Genomic DNA, 17,065 nt, shown 5'->3' with positions numbered 1-17,065 from the left:
GGAACAAGCCTCAAGGCACAGCATGCATTTAATGTATGTTTGAATGGTTGATAAAAGTAAGCCAGGTATTGTAAAGCACATCATAAAGGAAAAGAAAACACTACAAAACCTCATGGGCACGTATCGTTTTCTATCAGGCACTGTGGTTGTCTCAGCCCGTTTTCTGATCACAGGTATTAGTCCTGTCACCTAGTGAGGTCCTTTCAAACGAGCTGACCTTAGAACTTCAGAAACTTCAGTCAAAAGGGAGACTTTTTTAGAAAAGGTGGAAATGGCCTTTTATTTAAATATGAGGAAAAAATTAGAATTAAGTACAGTAAGATTATTTTTAAAAAAGTAGAGAAGTTAGAACAAACATTTTATTATTAAAATAAACTTTTGTATAAAAGCATTACAGATCAAAAGCTGTATTTACACTTATCGATTCGAGGTCCAATTATGCATCAAACATTGAATGGCACAGCAATGGTTTACACATGCAAGTAAATTGGACATACAAACACTTAGATTCCACCTCTACCAAATAACTTGATTAATGCAAAGAGGAGGGGGAATACTGACACAGTAAACCTGCCCAGAAACTAGATTGGCAGAGATGTCAGGTTAATAAACTGCTAAAAGTTACATCTCCAAAAAGGCACTTATCATTGTTATAAAAGTGCTTAAAATCTAAACTTGAACCTTGTGTCTGGTTTATAAATTTACAAGAAACTGCAAAGAACCACAGACTAGTTTTTAATATCAAGTTTCCGTACAAAATTGTCCAAGAATTTATTTGCAATACCTTACATGTGAACTGAAATAAACTTTGCAAACTACAATTATACTAAAGTTTTATACTGAAAATTCCAATCAGCCTACTCATAATTTCCAGATAGCTCTTCCATCATTATTTTAAGTATTGCATTGCCCACCAACCTTTGAATCATGATTGTGTAAGCTGGATGCACCACTTACCCTTCGGGCAGAAGAAATTAGGAGAAATTAAGTCTCAACTGTGACAACAACTTGTAACATAAGCGCAATACATGGGATTGAGAGGCATCAATCTGCAATAATTACCTAATTTTTCCACATGGTTTTAAGACTTTTGTGCCTTGATTCTACTAAAAATTTCAACTAGTATGAATGCTAAATCATACTCGTTTTTGTGTAAACAAGTTAGAAGGCTCTTCTCTGAAATTCAATAGATCTAGTTAGTTAACACTATTACTGTGTTTCCAAGTGCTTAGGTTTTATGAGGGCTATTTCAACACCAAGTAAATAAAATATGCTTTCATAGAACTGTAATTTAAAAGAAATTCAGAAACTAAGCGGTTGGAGAGGAGCATTGGAAATAGAGGGGGATGCTATGAGATGGGGGTTGGGAGCAGAGAAGAAACTGCAGGAGGGCAAAGTGTAACTTGCAATATACCTTCCGTGATGCTCCAGAAACACATGTCTGCTAAGATTAATTTGATTGGAGTTTCTTATGAAACAGGCTGATCATCAAGATTTTTAACTCAGGTTTCAGTGAAAAAATTGGAAACTTTTACAAGAAAGATTTGAGAAGTAGAAGGCAGGCAGCAAATTTTCCAGATATTATGCTTGCATTTCAAATTCCTGTTTCAGGCTGTGAAAGACAAAAGGAAACGTGTCAGAACATAGTTTTCAACCAAAGGATTCTCTTTTGAAAGCCTAATTCATTTTTAAAAACATTTTTATTGAGTTATAACATCACTATGGTCAGGTGTACACATCTTCGAGTATATAACCTGACTTTTTCATACACACCCATCCACCCGGGTTACCACCACCTAAGTAAAGACAGAAAATGTTCCCATCCCTTCCTGTGTTCCAGTCAGTCTCCACCCCGCCAGAGATAACCACTCTTCTGACATCTATCATCTTTTCATTAAGACATAAATGAATATAAAATTCAGATGTGGAAGAGAAAAAAAAACACCCACTACCTTTTCAAGTAGGCATGCACATTCCCAAAACCATGATATTTGGCTAAATACACAAGGACCCCAGTCGCACACCGTCCATCTCGCTGCCGGCAGAAACTGCAGTTGCAGATTCCTCGACAAGGCGGGCAATGCCAGTTCTGAAGGAGGATTGTCAAACGGCACAATTAAGTTAAACCTTACTTCCCCCCCCAACTTATCTACATTACATTTAACCCCTTCTTTATGGTTAAAAATTTATATGATTAATATGCATTAGTCATGCCTAATGCTTCCTTCCAGGAGTGGAAGTTACAAGCAGCTACCAGGGATAAATGGAGCAGCAACTTCCCAGGGACAGTTCAGACCCGAGTATTGTAGAAGCGGCTCATGCCTATGCAGCACCATCACTCTGAATTCATTTGTGTTCTGAATTAAGAGCACCCTGGGCCAGGCATGGTGGCTCACACCTGTAATCCCAGCACTTTAGGAGGCCGGAGGCAGGTGGATCACAAGGTCAAGAGATCAAGACCATTCCGGCCAACGTGGTGAAACCCTGTCTCTACTAAAAATACAAAAATTAGCTGGGTGTGGTGGCGCGTGCCTGTAGTCCCAGCTACCTGGGAGGCTGAGGCAGGAGAATCGCTTGAACCCGGGAGGAGGAGGTTGCAAGTGAGCTGAGATCGCGCCACTGCACTCCAGCCTGGTGACAGAATGATACTCCATCTTAAAAAAACAGAAGAGCACCGCATAACAGAAAGCGCTCCACCCCTTCACCAATGCCTTTTTCTGGCCTCACCACAGTTTGTGGCTGACCTTCAAGCCCACAGGACCAACCCCTGGCAGGCACCTACCGGATCCAGCAGAGCATCCCTGACCTCTTCCCCATAACGGTTTCGAAGGCAGGGGCCACAGAACTGGCCTCGAACGCCCCAGCAGTCTGGGTTTCTGCAGTTTGTTTTGGTATCAATAGTCTTCTGACGGCATTGATGACAAGTAGAGCCCTACAAATAAGCAATTAAAGAAAAAAAACAAAAAAACCACTGTTTTTCAACAGAGAAAATAGCATATTTACAGAATGTCCCTCTTCGTAGTATAGGCTTACATTTTGTCTATGAATCTCTGCATACACATGTACATGCCAGGGTATGAAAAATAACTCAACCAGGTGCAGTGGCTCACACCTGTAATCCCAGCATTCTGGGAGACTGAGAAGAGTGGATCGCTTGAGCCAAGGAGTTCGAGACCAGCCTGGGTAATACGGCAAAACCCCATCTCCACTAAAAATATACAAATTAGCCTGGTGTGGTAAAACCACTTTCCTTTAAGAAAAGGTCTTATTAAAAAATAACCTACCCAAATCCACTTTTATCTTTGGTGTACCACCACACCCCAGCACCTGGCTATGTATATACACATAATAGATATGCAATAAATATATGTTGAATGGCCTGCCTTCCTTCCTTCCTTCCTTCCTTCCTTTCTTCCTTTCTTTCTTTCCCTCTCCGGCCCAGGCTACAATCTACTCGGCTTGCTGCTGCCCGCGCTGCGGACTGCCTGGGACTGCCGGCGCGCTGCCTGCCTTTTCTCCTTTGGATGCAGGCACGCGTTCGCCATCTTGGCCACGCTGGTCGCCAGCTCCTGACGCCGAGTGCTCTGCCCGCCTCAGCCTCCCGAGGTACTGGGACTACAGACGGAGTCTCGCTCACCCAGTGCTCGGTGTTGCCCGGGCTGGAGTGCGGTGGCGTGGTCTGGCCTCGCGGCAGCCTCTACCCCCCGGCCGCCTGCCTTGGCCTGCCAGGGTGCTGGGATTGCAGCCCCTGCCCGGCCGCCACCCCATCTGGAAGGTGGGGAGCGCCTCTGCCCGGCCGCCCCGTCTGGGAGGTGAGGAGCACCTCTGCCCGGCCGCCCCGTCTGGGACGTGAGGAGCGCCTCTGCCCGGCCGCCCCGTCTGGGAAGTGAGGAGCGCCTCTGCCCGGCCACCCACCGTCTGGGAAGTGAGGAGCGCCTCTGCCCGGCCACCCACCGTCTGGGAAGTGAGGAGCGCCTCTGCCCGGCCACCCATCGTCTGGGAAGTGAGGAGCCCCTCTGCCCGGCCACCCATCGTCTGGGAAGTGAGGAGCGCCTCTGCCCGGCCACCCATCGTCTGGGAAGTGAGGAGCGCCTCTGCCCGGCCTCCCATCATCTGGGAGGTGAGGAGCGCCTCTGCCCGGCCGCCCCGTCCGGGAGGAAGTGAGGAGCGCCTCTGCCCGGCCGCCCCGTCCGGGAGGAAGTGAGGAGCGCCTCTGCCCGGCCGCCCCGTCCGGGAGGAAGTGAGGAGCGCCTCTGCCCGGCCGCCCCGTCCGGGAGGAAGTGAGGAGCGCCTCTGCCCGGCCGCCCCGTCCGGGAAGAAGTGAGGAGCGCCTCTGCCCGGCCGCCCCGTCTGGGAAGTGAGGAGCGCCTCTGCCCGGCCGCCCCGTCCGGGAAGAAGTGAGGAGCGCCTCTGCCCGGCCGCCCCATCCGGGAAGAAGTGAGGAGCGCCTCTGCCCGGCCACCCATCGTCTGGGAAGTGAGGAGCGCCTCTGCCCGGCCACCCACCGTCTGGGAAGTGAGGAGCGCCTCTGCCCGGCCGCCCCGTCCAGGAAGAAGTGAGGAGTGCCTCTGCCCGGCCGCCCCGTCCGGGAAGAAGTGAGGAGCGCCTCTGCCCGGCCGCCCCGTCGGGAAGAAGTGAGGAGCGCCTCTGCCCGGCCGCCCCGTCTGGGAGGTGAGGAGCGCCTCTGCCCGGCCACCCATCGTCTGGGAGGTGAGGAGCGCCTCTGCCCGGCCACCCATCGTCTGGGAGGTGAGGAGCGCCTCTGCCCGGCCACCCATCTGGGAAGTGAGGAGTGCCTCTGCCCGGTCACCCATCGTCTGGGAGGTGAGGAGCGCCTCTGCCCGGCCGCCCATCGTCTGGGAAGTGAGGAGCGCCTCTGCCCGGCCACCCATCGTCTGGGAAGTGGGGAGCGCCTCTGCCCGACCACCCATCGTCTGGGAAGTGAGGAGCGCCTCTGCCCGGCCACCTATCGTCTGGGAAGAAGTGAGGAGCGTCTCTGCCTGGCCGCCCCGTCTGGGAAGTGAGGAGCCCCTCTGCCCGGCCGCCCCGTGTCTGGGTAGAAGTGAGGAGCTCCTCTGCCTGGCCGCTCCGTCTGGGAGGTCTACCACGGAGGCCAGAAGCAATGTGGGGGCTGGACGTGGTGGCTCACGCCTGTGGTCCCGGCACTCTGGGGGGCGAGGCGGGTTGATCACTTCGGGCTAGGAGTTCGAGACCAGTCTGGCCAACTTGGCGAAACATGAAGAATACAACAGACAAACCAACCAACCAACTCAATGACAACAAAACAGGTCCACCCTGGAGTCATACTCTAATTTTTTCTATTTTCCTCCCTTTCTGATCCTTTATCCCACTTTCTTTTTCTTCCTCTTCCTTCTCCCTCTTCTTTGTCAAATAGAGGATTGAGTTATTATCACTGATCCATATAAAGTCCCTCTCTCATTTATTTTAACTCCCACCCCCATTTCTATTCCCCGACTTCCCATGTGCAACCTTCCTAACATGTTTGATACGCATCTTTGTTTGTATGTATTTTTAGAAAATGTTTATTGTTTTTGTATGCAAAAAAAATTAATAAAAAAAAAATTAAAAAAAAAAAAATATATATATATGTTGAATGAATTGATTTCTAAATTAGGAGAAAAGATTTACCATGACTACAGACTTACTAAGCAGATAATTCCACTGTGAAAAAGGGCTAAATCCCAGGGATACTGTAAAACTTTTCCTTCCTTGTGTGGAAAAAACATATAGGCACACATTTCACATGCTAGGCCCTTTAGAACCTGGGCAACACTTAGGGACAGAAGCTCTCTTCCCCTCACAGATGTTTACATTCTCAGGTTAATTTAGAGGCTCTCACCAGTGAACTGTTATATATCTTCTCTCGAGAATTGCTGCAGATGTTCTCCAACTCTTCCTCTGAAATTTCTTCCACTGGGCGAATTATATGCGGAAGGGTCATGGATGATCTGGAGCGACGACTTCTGGGCAGGTCATCTTCCTGCATTACAAGGAATACAAAACACAGAGCTTCAAAACTGAAAAACTGATTGAAAGAGATTCAAAACTGAAAAACAGAGATTCAAATATGAAACAGAGATTCAAAACTGGCTCTCCCCAGCTTTGAATCTCAGATACTTGACTTGTAATTTCTTCACACAAACTTCAACCTGGAAATCTCTCCTAGAGCTTATGGTAGGGGAGCAGGCCATATGCTTACTGTAGCCGTAACTGGACATTTTGGAAACGATGCCTACAATTAAGAAGAGATGAAGAAAACCCAATTCTCGCCTGCTAATAAAATTACCAAGTAAGCTTATGTGACGTTTACAATTCTGAATGGTTAGAGGAAAACATTTACTATGGATCGCCTGGTGTTAAGGACGTGTGTGTACCTGTGCTGTGTATGATGCCAGGCCTACTGAAGATGAGAATCAGAAGAGCAAGTACCAATGTGGAGAACTCACATTCATGTAGCCGTTCATGGTCTTCCTCTTTCTCACCAACATGTACTTATCCTCTTCCTCCTCCTCCTCCATGGGTAGAGCGTCAAGGGACCCGAGGATCCGGGACCTTGACCTGGTAAGAGGACGAGCTCTCCGTTCAGGGTTTCTCCTGGAAGCAACACCCGGGAATGTACGCCTTCGCGGTCTCCTGGATTGCTAAACAAAGCACGCATAAGGGAATCCATTTATTCCATAATAAAGAGAAGTAGTACTTTGGGGAATTCATAGCTTCTCCTTAAGGATGTTTTAAGTAAAGAGAGCTCTATTTTTTCTTTTTCTTTGCCCTTTGCATAATGCATGGCAAAATCAGCCTAAAACCTATATGGCCATCTTAATTTTGCTTTTGTAAAACCAAGCCCAGTTTCTTTCAACTTGAGAGATGAGCTATTTATTCTTTTACTTAATGAAGATATAAGAAATGATCTTCTGCTCTAAAAAAAAATTTTTCTCTGATGTCTCTTGACCCTGTAGAAACACATTCGGTTTCTACACTGCAAAATAGAGGGGTATCTGTATGGTTTCCCTCTTTCCATCTTTCCTTTCCTCAGGGAAAAGCAGGAAAAAGAAATCTTTTCTATCACAGCAGACACACCAAATCTCCCTGAGTTATACCAACTTAATTCCTCAGAATGCAATTTTATATGATACCAAGCTACGACTTGATAAGAAATTGTGATTTTCTTCTTTTATTTTCATTCTCCAATTTTAAAAACATCTATTGCACATCTACCATGTAGGAGGAATGTGCTCACACTGGAGAACAGAAAAAAGTTTTCAATCTTCATTACCTGCCCATGAGGGGCTTAGTCTAGCTGGGAAGGAAAGAAATAACCAATCAAAAGGAGTTTAGTGCCACAGGAGCACAGCAAGGAGAGACCAAACTGCCCAGGATTCAAGGAGGATCATCCAGAGATCTGTCAGGGGGTTTCCTCTAGGTCCCCTTCGTTTGTCTAGAAGGCCACACAAATAAAGAAATTAGATTTTTAAATACAACACAGATCTACCTTAGGTGTGCCCAAAACACTATGTATATAAACAAGGACTAGTACTTACTGAGTTGGAGCCTGGGAGCGGATGTCTTCCACGGAACGAGCCAGGGAAGCTTTCTAATTCAGACATGAGTTTTGCAAGCTAAAAAGGGAGGAAATTAAACTGATATCATTGGCTTAGAATAACTGCCGAAAATGAGCAACTAACTTCTGGAAAATACTCAAGTACATCTCCTCATGGTTTTATATTTGATAGTAAGCTGACACATTCAAAGTTTCTGATTTCCCCTATACACTTAACCAGGTCTTTAACAGATTAAAAAAAAGTAGTTCAGGGAAAGAAACACATTTTGAGGCACACATTGAAGACTTCACAGATAAACAAAAATAACTTTTTATTCATGTAATAGAAAAAAATAACTTTTTTGCGTGATGGAACAGATTTAAGTAATGAGTCACTTAGGAAAAATTAATTCTAACACAAAGTCAGATACCTACCATTGCTTTGTTTTGCTTTATATTTAAAGCCCTTTTCTCCAAAAAATTCAGGCCACTTTCATCTTCTGAATCGGAGTCGGAATCAGTCACAGAATTCTCTGAGGGCTGGGGGCACTCTGCATTTTTGTTGGTTGCTCCCCTGGTACTTCGCGCTGGAAACTTCATCGCCACCCTGAGAGGTCCAGAGTGCCTGCACTGGCTGCGGGTCCTACAGCCTTCCCGAACTGACTGCAGCCTCTAATCACAACAATTGAGTCATTAGGACTTGATCAGCAGACAAGCTGCATCAGTATGACTACAAAGTCCCTTTTCAATGAGACACTTGTATGAAATGAATTTTAACTGAACATTGACACCTCTGGGTAACAAAATCAGGAACCACAAAGAGTACAACAATCAACAGAGTGCAGTTTAATTCCATGTAGCCTATCTGGACCACATTGTTATAAGCTATTTTCATAGTCCCTAGGCCTGTGGTTCTGAGCCTTTTTTTTAAATGTTAAAATTCCTACCACCTGCTTTTCATTTCTTTAGAAACAGATCTTTACGTATTTTAAAAGAATTCTGACAAGAACAAATGTGTTCTCCTGGCTGGGTGCAGTGGCTCATGTCTGTAATCCCAGCACTTTGGGAGGCTGAGGCGGGTGAATCACTTGAGCCTAGGAGTTTGAGACCAGCCTGGGCAACATGGTGAAACCCCGTGTCTGCAAAAAAAAAAAAATACAAAAATTAGCTGGGCATGGTGGCGCACACCTGTGGTCCCAGCTACTTGGAAGGTTGAGGTGGGAGGATGGCTTGGGCTCAGGTGGCAGAGGCTCAGTGAGCCATGTTCGTGCCACTGTATGCCAGGCCTGGGTTACAGAGCCAGACCCTGTCTTGAAAAAAAAAAGGGGAAAAAAATGTGTTCCCCTATAAATATGGCTTCAATGTTTATGGCAATATTAAATTATATTAACATATCTCAATTCTCTACTTTAAAAAATATACAATAAAATATACATAAGATTGATCATTTTAACCATTTCTAAGTATACAGGTCAATGGCATTAAATACATGCACATTGTTGTGCAGCCATCACCACCATCCATCTCCAGAATGTTTTCATCTTCTCCAACTAAAACTCCATCCATACCCATTAAACAGTAATTCCTCATTCCCTCTTTCCCTCCACCCCTGGCAACCATCATCCTATTTTCTGTCTATAAATTTGACTTCTCTAGGTACTTCTCTAATCTACTTTTAGAAGCTCAAAATAAAAATATTTCCAGATTCCAAAAGTAATATAGGTTTTCATCATTAAAAATTTATCCAAATTAGCCAAAGGGTAATGTAAATCAAAATCACAATGAGAGGCTAGGTGCGGTAGCTCATGCCTATAATCCCAGCACTTTGGAAGGCGGGGGCAGGCGGATCACCTGACGTCAGGAGTTTGACACCAGTCTGGCCAACATGGTGAAACCCCATCTCTACTAAAAATACAAAAATTAGCCAGGCACGGTGGCACATGCTTGTAATCCCAGCTACTTGGGAGGCTGAGGCAAGAGAATCACTTGAACCCAGGAGGCGGAGGTTGCAGTGAGCTCAGATCACGCCACTGCACTCCAGCCTGGGCTACAGAGCAAGACTCCGTCTCCAACAACAACAACAAAAAAATCAAAAAACATAATGAGACACCACTTCATAGTAGATAGAGCTAAAAAGCAAAGGAAGGCTGGGTATGGTGGCTCACATCTGTAATCCCAGCTCTTTGGGAGGCTGAGATGGGCAGATCACCTGAGGTCAGGAATTCAAGACCAACCTGGTCAAGATGGCAAAACCCCGTCTCTACTAAAAATATAAAAAATTAGCCAGTTGTGGTGGCATGCGCCTTTAGTCCCAGCTACTCGGAGGCTGAGACACAAGAATCGCTTGAACCCAGGAGGCGGAGGTTGTGGTGAGCCAAAATTATGCCACTGTACTCCAGCCTGGGTGACAGAGTGAGACTCTGTCTCAAAAAAAAAAAAAGAAAGAGGAAAATTTAAAAAAGTATTAGCAAAAATGTGGAGAAACTGTAACCCTCACACACTGCTGGTAGGAATGTAAACTGGTGTAGCCACTTCGTCTATTTCTCAAAAGGTTAAACAGTTACTACATGACCCACAATTCTGCTCCTATGTATATACCTAAGAGTATACGTCTACACAAAAACTTGTACATGAATGTTCACAGTAGCATTATTCATAATAGCCAAAAAAAGTGCAAACAACCCACTTACCCATCAACTGATGAATGGGTAAATCAAATGTGGTTGATTCACACAACAGAATATTCTGCAATAAAATGAAGAACTAACACATGCCACAACATAAATAAACCTTGAGATCATTATCCTAAGTGAAAGAAGTCAGTCACAAAAGACCACATATCATGATTCAATTTTTATGAAAAGGCTAATCTATGACGACAGAAAGCAGACTGATGGTTGCCAGGAGCTGGGGGTGTTGGGAAAGAATAGGGAGTGACTGTTAATGGGTACAGAGTCATTTTTGGGGGTCATAAAGGTATTCCAAAATTGACTATGGTAATGGTTGCAGGTAAAAAAAGAGAGAGAAGAAAAAAAATCACCCATAAAGTCCCAGAATTTCACCCATAAAGACTCAGTTTTAACATTACAATATTTATCAAGTCCAGCAAGGTGGCTCATGGCTGTAATTCCAGCACTTTTGGAGGCCGAGACAGGAGGATTGCTTGGGCCTAGGAGTTCGAGACCAGCCTGAGAAACGAAGTGAGCCCGCATCTCTATAAAAAATTTTTAAAAGTTCCCAGGCATGGTGGCACACGCCTGTAGTCTCAGCTACTGGGTAGGCTGAGGAGGGAGAATCGCTTAAGCCCACGAGGTGGAGGCTGCAGTGAGCCATGATCACACCAGTGCATTCCGGCCTGGTTGACAGTGCAAGACCCTGTCTCAAAAAAGTCTTACATGCCCACAAACAGCTTTTTGTACTTTTAGTGTCCATGGATTGAGAGAGTACAAAACAACAAAAACCTTTCATGAGTTCCTAACAATTATAATGAATTGGCATTTTATTAATCATGACAGTATCTTCAAAGAACTGAAACACTGCCCAGAAATTATTCAGGCTATTGACAATGTTTGTGTCACATCCAGATCTGCAGCCTGGTCCCCCTGCAACAAACTCCAGTAAGCACTGATTTGGACCAAAACACTCCTTGGCCAGGCACTGCCACTTGTATCAATATTACTCAAACCGTGATCCTCAGGCAGTGGATCCACGTCAGACCAGTGAGTTGAAGAGCATGCACTTGATTATCAGTGAATGCACCGCTTCCTTTGTTGAGAAAGTCTTTGGAACAGGAGAATGTGTGCAGAATTAAACAGTATGCTCAGAAAGAGTGGGACCGAGGCACAGCACAACAGTGGCAGCAGCAGTTAAAGGAAGGTAGCGTGCATAGGAAAAGCCAACCAAGGAGCAAAAGTAGCAGCAGGAAGGGCCCTCAATGGAGCTCCTGCATATAAGTTATCACAGGTTTTCAAGATGCAGCCACAGATATACGATGAGACCAACATTTATCAAAGGTCTGCTCTATGACAGGCACTAGGCTGGGCACTTGAACTTAAATGCAAATGTAGATAATATTTAGGACTAGTGTGCTTCCTGATTAGGCTGGATTTTTGTGGTAATGAAAATCTGGAGATTGGCCAATTTTATCTTACCAGTTTCCAAATTTTCAGAGCCTACAAAATGTTCATGATTTATAAGTCCGACTACATTAATAAACACTGCTTTAAGACACAAAGAAAATACTCAAAATTTTTAAAAGGTCAACAAAGTCTGCTTGCATGACTAAAATCAAAATCATAAGAAAAAGTTTTTAAAAAATATGTCATGCCTCTAAATGTATCTTACTTCTTGAAACTGGTGAAATTCTCAAACTCACCATTCCATCTTGTATCTCACTCTCTGAGAAACCGCAAAATGATTCATCGTCAGAGTCGGCATGAAAAATACTGGCCAGTTCGTTAGTGACATCTGGCCTTGGTTTCTGTAAAAATCCACAATGGTCTAATACATCTTGCACCTCACTTTCTGAAAAGCCGCAGAAAGATTCATTATCAGAGTCCTCATAAAAAACATTTGCCAGTTCTTCACTGATATCTGACCTGAATTTAGGTTTCTGTAAAATAAATAAATGTGGTTGTGCATTTTTTTTCTTTTTCAAGAACCAATTTTCCATAAACCGTGCAGAGAGCAAATCACATTTACAAGTGCACTACAAGAGAACAGCTTTTGTTACAAAGAAAAATGGTTCAGAGGTTTACAAATGATTTCTGAGTTGTTATGGCAAATCATCATGCATGTTAGGTTAGGCGACATTTCAAAAGGATAGAATAAGTAGCTAATCTACCTCCAACAATTACTACCTAGAACCACAGCAAAAAGTGAAATGAAATTATAGTGCATACTGTATTTTCATAACGGCTGTATAGAAATGTAGGCAAAAAGCAAGCAGTTTTAATCACGCATAAAGCATCTGGGGCATTTTAAGCACTGCAGACTCAATTCTGTTTATTCTCAGGCAGCACTTACCGTGTTTGCAAAATTATCAGAAGCAAAGCTGTCACAACTGTCATCAGAGGATGACGAGGTTTCCATGGAAATCAACTTCACATATCTGAATTTCTTTAAGTTCTTCTTTACTCTGAGATCTTTCTGCTGCAAATGGAAACAGCAATCCTATTAAGTGTGATGCTTACTTTATTTAACTAAAGACGTCATTTTTTTTAGTTTAGTAGGTTCAAACAGCACAAAGTAGATATGTCCATTTATCATACCCTACATAGAAAAGGAAGTTTGTTAACTGCTACAAAAATTTTTTTCTTTTTTTGTAAGAAGCAGGATCTCGCTGTCTTCCAGGCTAAAGTGCAGTGGTGAGATCATAGCTTACTGCAACCTGGAACTCCTGAGCTCAAGCAAGCCTCCTGCCTCAGCCTCCTGAGTAGACAGGACTACAGGCATGTGCAACCATGCCCAGCTAACTTATTTTATTTTTTTTTTTTAGAGATGGGGTCTTGCTATGTTGCCCAGGTTGGTCTCAAACTCCTGGGCTCAAGCGATCCTCCCACTGGAGCCTCCCAAAGGGCTCGGATTACAGGCATTAGCTACTGTACCTGGACCGAAAAATCTTTAAAACCAGGTCAAATTTTTTTTTTTTTTTTTGAGACGAAGTCTCGCTGTGTCGCCCCAGGCTGGAGTGCAGTGGTGCGATCTCGGCTCACTGCAATCTCCGCCTCATGGATTCACGCCATTCTCCTGCCTCAGCCTCCGGAGTAGCTGGGACTACGGGCGCCCACCACCATGCCCGGCTAATTTTTTGTATTTTTAGTAGAGACGGGGTTTCACCGTGTTAGCCAGAATGATCTCGATCTCCTGACCTCGTGATCCGCCCGCCTCGGCCTCCTAAAGTGCTAGGATTACAGGTGTGAGCCACCGCGCCCAGCCAAAACCAGGTCAAATTCTAAGAAGGGATCCCTTTGCAGGAAAATTGTAAAGATATTTATCAATTTATTCAAACATCTGCAGAGCTACCTCTCAACCCACCTTTATGAGCCCCTAATCTTTAGCTCTTAGCATTATACTGAGCTCCACAGGAGATTTTAATGCTAAACTCCTAAAATCCAACCTGTTGTTTTAAAAAAATTAAACTGTACTTCTAAAAGGAAATTTCAAAAGTACAAAATGGCAGAAAGATTTTTCCACCTCAGCCAAAATCAAGCTAATGAGGTATTTTTATGTAAGCTTTGGGCTATGTACTGTGATGCTAATTTCACAAACTACAAAAACTGGGCAGGACCTCTACTTCAAGATGGCAGGCTTCCAAGCAGGCCCCGTTCCAATCAAGAGGGCTATCGTGATTTCCACAGAAGTCCTTACAAAGCAAATACATCAAACCCTTCAACAAATGGTACAAGGAGCCAAGTTAAAGGTCAAATAGCACTCCAAATGCAGGTAGGATACCTGATTCCATTTTAGCACTCTATTACTTGAGGCTGTCATTCAGTTCTTGCTGCTGTCCCTTTGCTATACAAGACTTAAGTTTTTAAAAGTCCTTTTATAAAGTGCGAATTACTTATATAGAAATGCTTCATTCATTCGTAAATACTGAACAGCCTGGCACTGCTCTCAGAAAATGCACTTGGCATCTAATATCTTGTGTAAAAAAAGGATAGTGGTTTGTCATTTCTTAATATTTAACGAGATTTCTTAAGTGTTGTATTAGGTCATGTGTTTTTATTCTCTTAAATGGGGCCATGGAATAGCAGAAGTGATTCCTTATACTGAAAACTTTGAAAGGGCAAGCACTGCTATAGGTTCTACAAAATATGCTAAGATGTAAGATGTCAGGTGACCAGAACATTCTTGCCCTCCTTCTTTGCCTAACATTACACATTTCAGTCTCTTGCAAATAAAGTTATTTTCATGATGATGGCACCCCCAACATCCCTATACCCCTAAGTAAACTCCGTTCAATCATCTTAGGAAGTTTTTGTCTTTTGCCCTCTTCTTAACAAGGCAGGGCAATGTGTAAAAGGTAGAGCTACTAAATATAAAGGTTAGGTGTATGTGTAGGGGGGTGGCTCGCACCTGTAATCCCAGCGCTTTGAGACACCAAGGCAGGAGGATCACTTGAGCCCACGAGTTCGAGACCAGCGTGGGGAACATGGTGAAACCCCATCTCTACTAAAAACACAAAAATCAGCCGGGTGTGGCGGTGCGCACATGTAATCCCAGTTACTTGGGAGGCTGAGGTAGGAAGACTGCTTGAGCCCAGTAGGCTGCAGTGAGCCGTGATTGTGCCACTGTACTCCAGCCTGCGACACAATAAATGTTGGGAGCTGAAAAGGATCTCAGATCCCATTTTCCAGATGAGGATATTCAAGGCCCCAGGAAGGTGTAATAGACTGCAAGATCACAGGGGCAGGAAGGAGAACTCAAGTCTGCCATCTTCGTAAACAGCAGTGTTCCTCGCATTACTGCAGGAATTACCACCCTTTACTCATCAATCTACCTGCAAGCAGTCAGAGGCCCCAGACAGCCTCAAAGGCGGCATTCTATTGGAAGCTGTCCGAGAAATACATGCTGAGCTTTAACAAGTCAGCACAAGCCAAGAGTTATTTACCAGGCAAATGTATCTTTGGAGGAAAAGCCACAAAAAAGCAGCAAATAGTCAAGACGGAGATGAACTTCTTTGGCAGGTAAGTAATAACTAATACCATTTATAGTAGGCGTTTTTCGTGCCAGGCACTATGTTAAGTACACTTTCACGTCAGGTTTAATTCTTTGCAACAAAGGTGCTATCGTTATTCTTACTTAGCCAATGAGGAAACTGAGGCTTAGGAGGGCGAAATGGATTACTCAAGTCCCATGGCGGCTCAAATTTGAACCCAGGTATGTCAGGTTCCAAGACCAGCTACACATGGTTTTCTTCATCCGGAAAGCCAATGCCCAGCTCCACCAGGGCGGCGACTCAGCCCTGAAACCACGCCCCATCGCACCCACCCCCGCGAACCTGTTCTCCCCCGCGTGGGTCCCTAACCCCTGATATTTATTTTAAACATGTCATTGTCTTCCGTTTCACCCAACCCCCACTCTTCTACCCTCTCCAGGAGCCCGACCCTACGTTCTGGCTTCCGTTAGAGCAAAAAGTAACGTTCCACTCAGAGCAACGTCCTGCAGCTAAGAGTAAGGCTCGAGGGTTGGGGTTTGGGGTGGAGGAAGTGGGAAACGAGCAAATGGTCGGCGAACGGTTTGGCCCACCAAGCCCTTTAAATGCACTTAACCACCGCCCGGGACTACGGTCGCTTCACATTGCGTGCGCAACCCAAGTTCTAGGAGACCGGTTCGCAAGACCTTAAACCTCAAAAGCGCTGGCTCTCAGCGGTTAGAAGCGGACGCGGCTCTTGCCGGGCGGGGTGCGCGCTCAAGGGCCACCCACTGAGCGCGGGTATAGACGCGGCGACCGACACACTGGCTCCGAGTTGTGTGCGGGAAAGGGCTGGGCCGCTGCGGGACAAACTCCCAGGGGGCAGGCATGCCGGCTCTGCCCGGCAGGCACAACCGGGACCGGCCAGTCCTCCGGGTCGCTGTCCGGCCTTTGGCGGACGCACGTGCCTAGCTAGGGCTTTCCAGCGCTGCTAGCCATCCTGCAAACGACTCAAGTCTCCACGCCGCCCGCACTTCGGGTGAGCACGCCATGCAGGAACGTCCCCCTGGCCCTCAGTTATTCCAGGTGCACAAAATCAGGGGCTTGCCCAAGAGGGCAACGCCTAGGCAGGCCACCAGTTGATAAGGCAGCGCTAGGCTGCGGAGTTGGAGAGGGTCGGCCCGCGCCCGCCTGCGTCCAGCACCCACCGCGCCCGCCCCTCGGGTTCGCCCGCCCAGCCCTCACCGGCACGCGGCGAGCGTCCATGCTGGTGGAGGGTGCCCAGGTCGGCGCTTGCAGTGGGGAGAGCGGAGCAGCAGCGCGGTCAGCGGTCCCACAGCAGGAGGAGCAGCAGCAGCGCGGCCGGCAGGCGGGGCGCGCCGACCCAGGCCCGGAGGGGCGGGACTCGGGCTGTCTTTCCCGCGTTGGGACACAGGTCCTGCAAGCTGTGGTAACGGCCAGACACGGCGCAAGACTAGATGGCCCCCTGGAAAAAACACGGCCCCCCTATATATTCTGACCTCAAAGGATAGCCTTGGCCACTCCTAAAATCCGCTTTGAGAAGGGGCGCTTTAGGGGCTACGGGGACCACTCTCCTTGTGCAGCTGCGCAGTCCTGAGCGAGTGGCGCGAAAATGGTTCGTATTGCCCCGGGGTTAGCTGGCTGATTTGCATGAATTTTCGTGGTGGCGGAGGAAAAGTGGAGTCTGGGGGATAAAGGAGAGCAGCGTGAGTGTGGCGCGGGTCACGCACCATGGCATTTAGCACTTTCATTGTTGCGTGCGGTTTACAAGATTTAAAAAATCATAGAATCCAGCACGAACTCCACCCTTCATAATCCAATTCACCGCCCCTGGATGTAGCACCTCT

At 46.0% G+C, this 17,065-nt stretch overlaps 1 protein-coding gene across 5 annotated transcripts; it reads right to left on the bottom strand.

The window, feature by feature from the left end:
- Window positions 1-252: 252 nt before the first annotated feature.
- Window positions 253-16,834, bottom strand: CDCA7 (cell division cycle associated 7). 5 transcript variants are annotated; one of them, XM_055289768.2, is made up of 10 exons: window positions 16,718-16,834; window positions 12,584-12,709; window positions 11,934-12,170; window positions 7,994-8,230; window positions 7,560-7,637; window positions 6,468-6,662; window positions 5,861-6,001; window positions 2,783-2,932; window positions 1,953-2,089; window positions 253-1,612 (listed from the first exon to the last, which is right to left on the bottom strand). In XM_055289768.2, exons 2-10 carry the CDS (start codon window positions 12,647-12,649, stop codon window positions 1,582-1,584), a joined length of 1,272 nt encoding a protein of 423 aa, XP_055145743.1. In that variant the 5' UTR covers window positions 12,650-12,709; window positions 16,718-16,834; the 3' UTR covers window positions 253-1,581. The 5 variants fall into 5 exon arrangements, with proteins under 5 accessions (XP_055145743.1, XP_055145742.1, XP_063500786.1 ...); XM_055289767.2 differs by having other exon boundaries at window positions 16,443-16,819; XM_063644716.1 differs by lacking the exon at window positions 16,718-16,834 and adding an exon at window positions 16,443-16,633 and having other exon boundaries at window positions 11,934-12,038.
- Between the last annotated feature and the right edge of the window lie 231 nt (window positions 16,835-17,065).

Source organism: Symphalangus syndactylus, chromosome 8, assembly GCF_028878055.3.
Source record: "Symphalangus syndactylus isolate Jambi chromosome 8, NHGRI_mSymSyn1-v2.1_pri, whole genome shotgun sequence".
NCBI lineage: Eukaryota > Metazoa > Chordata > Mammalia > Primates > Hylobatidae > Symphalangus > Symphalangus syndactylus.
The sequence above is the reverse complement of the archived record's forward strand: the minus strand, read 5'-3'. Positions and strand labels throughout refer to the sequence as shown.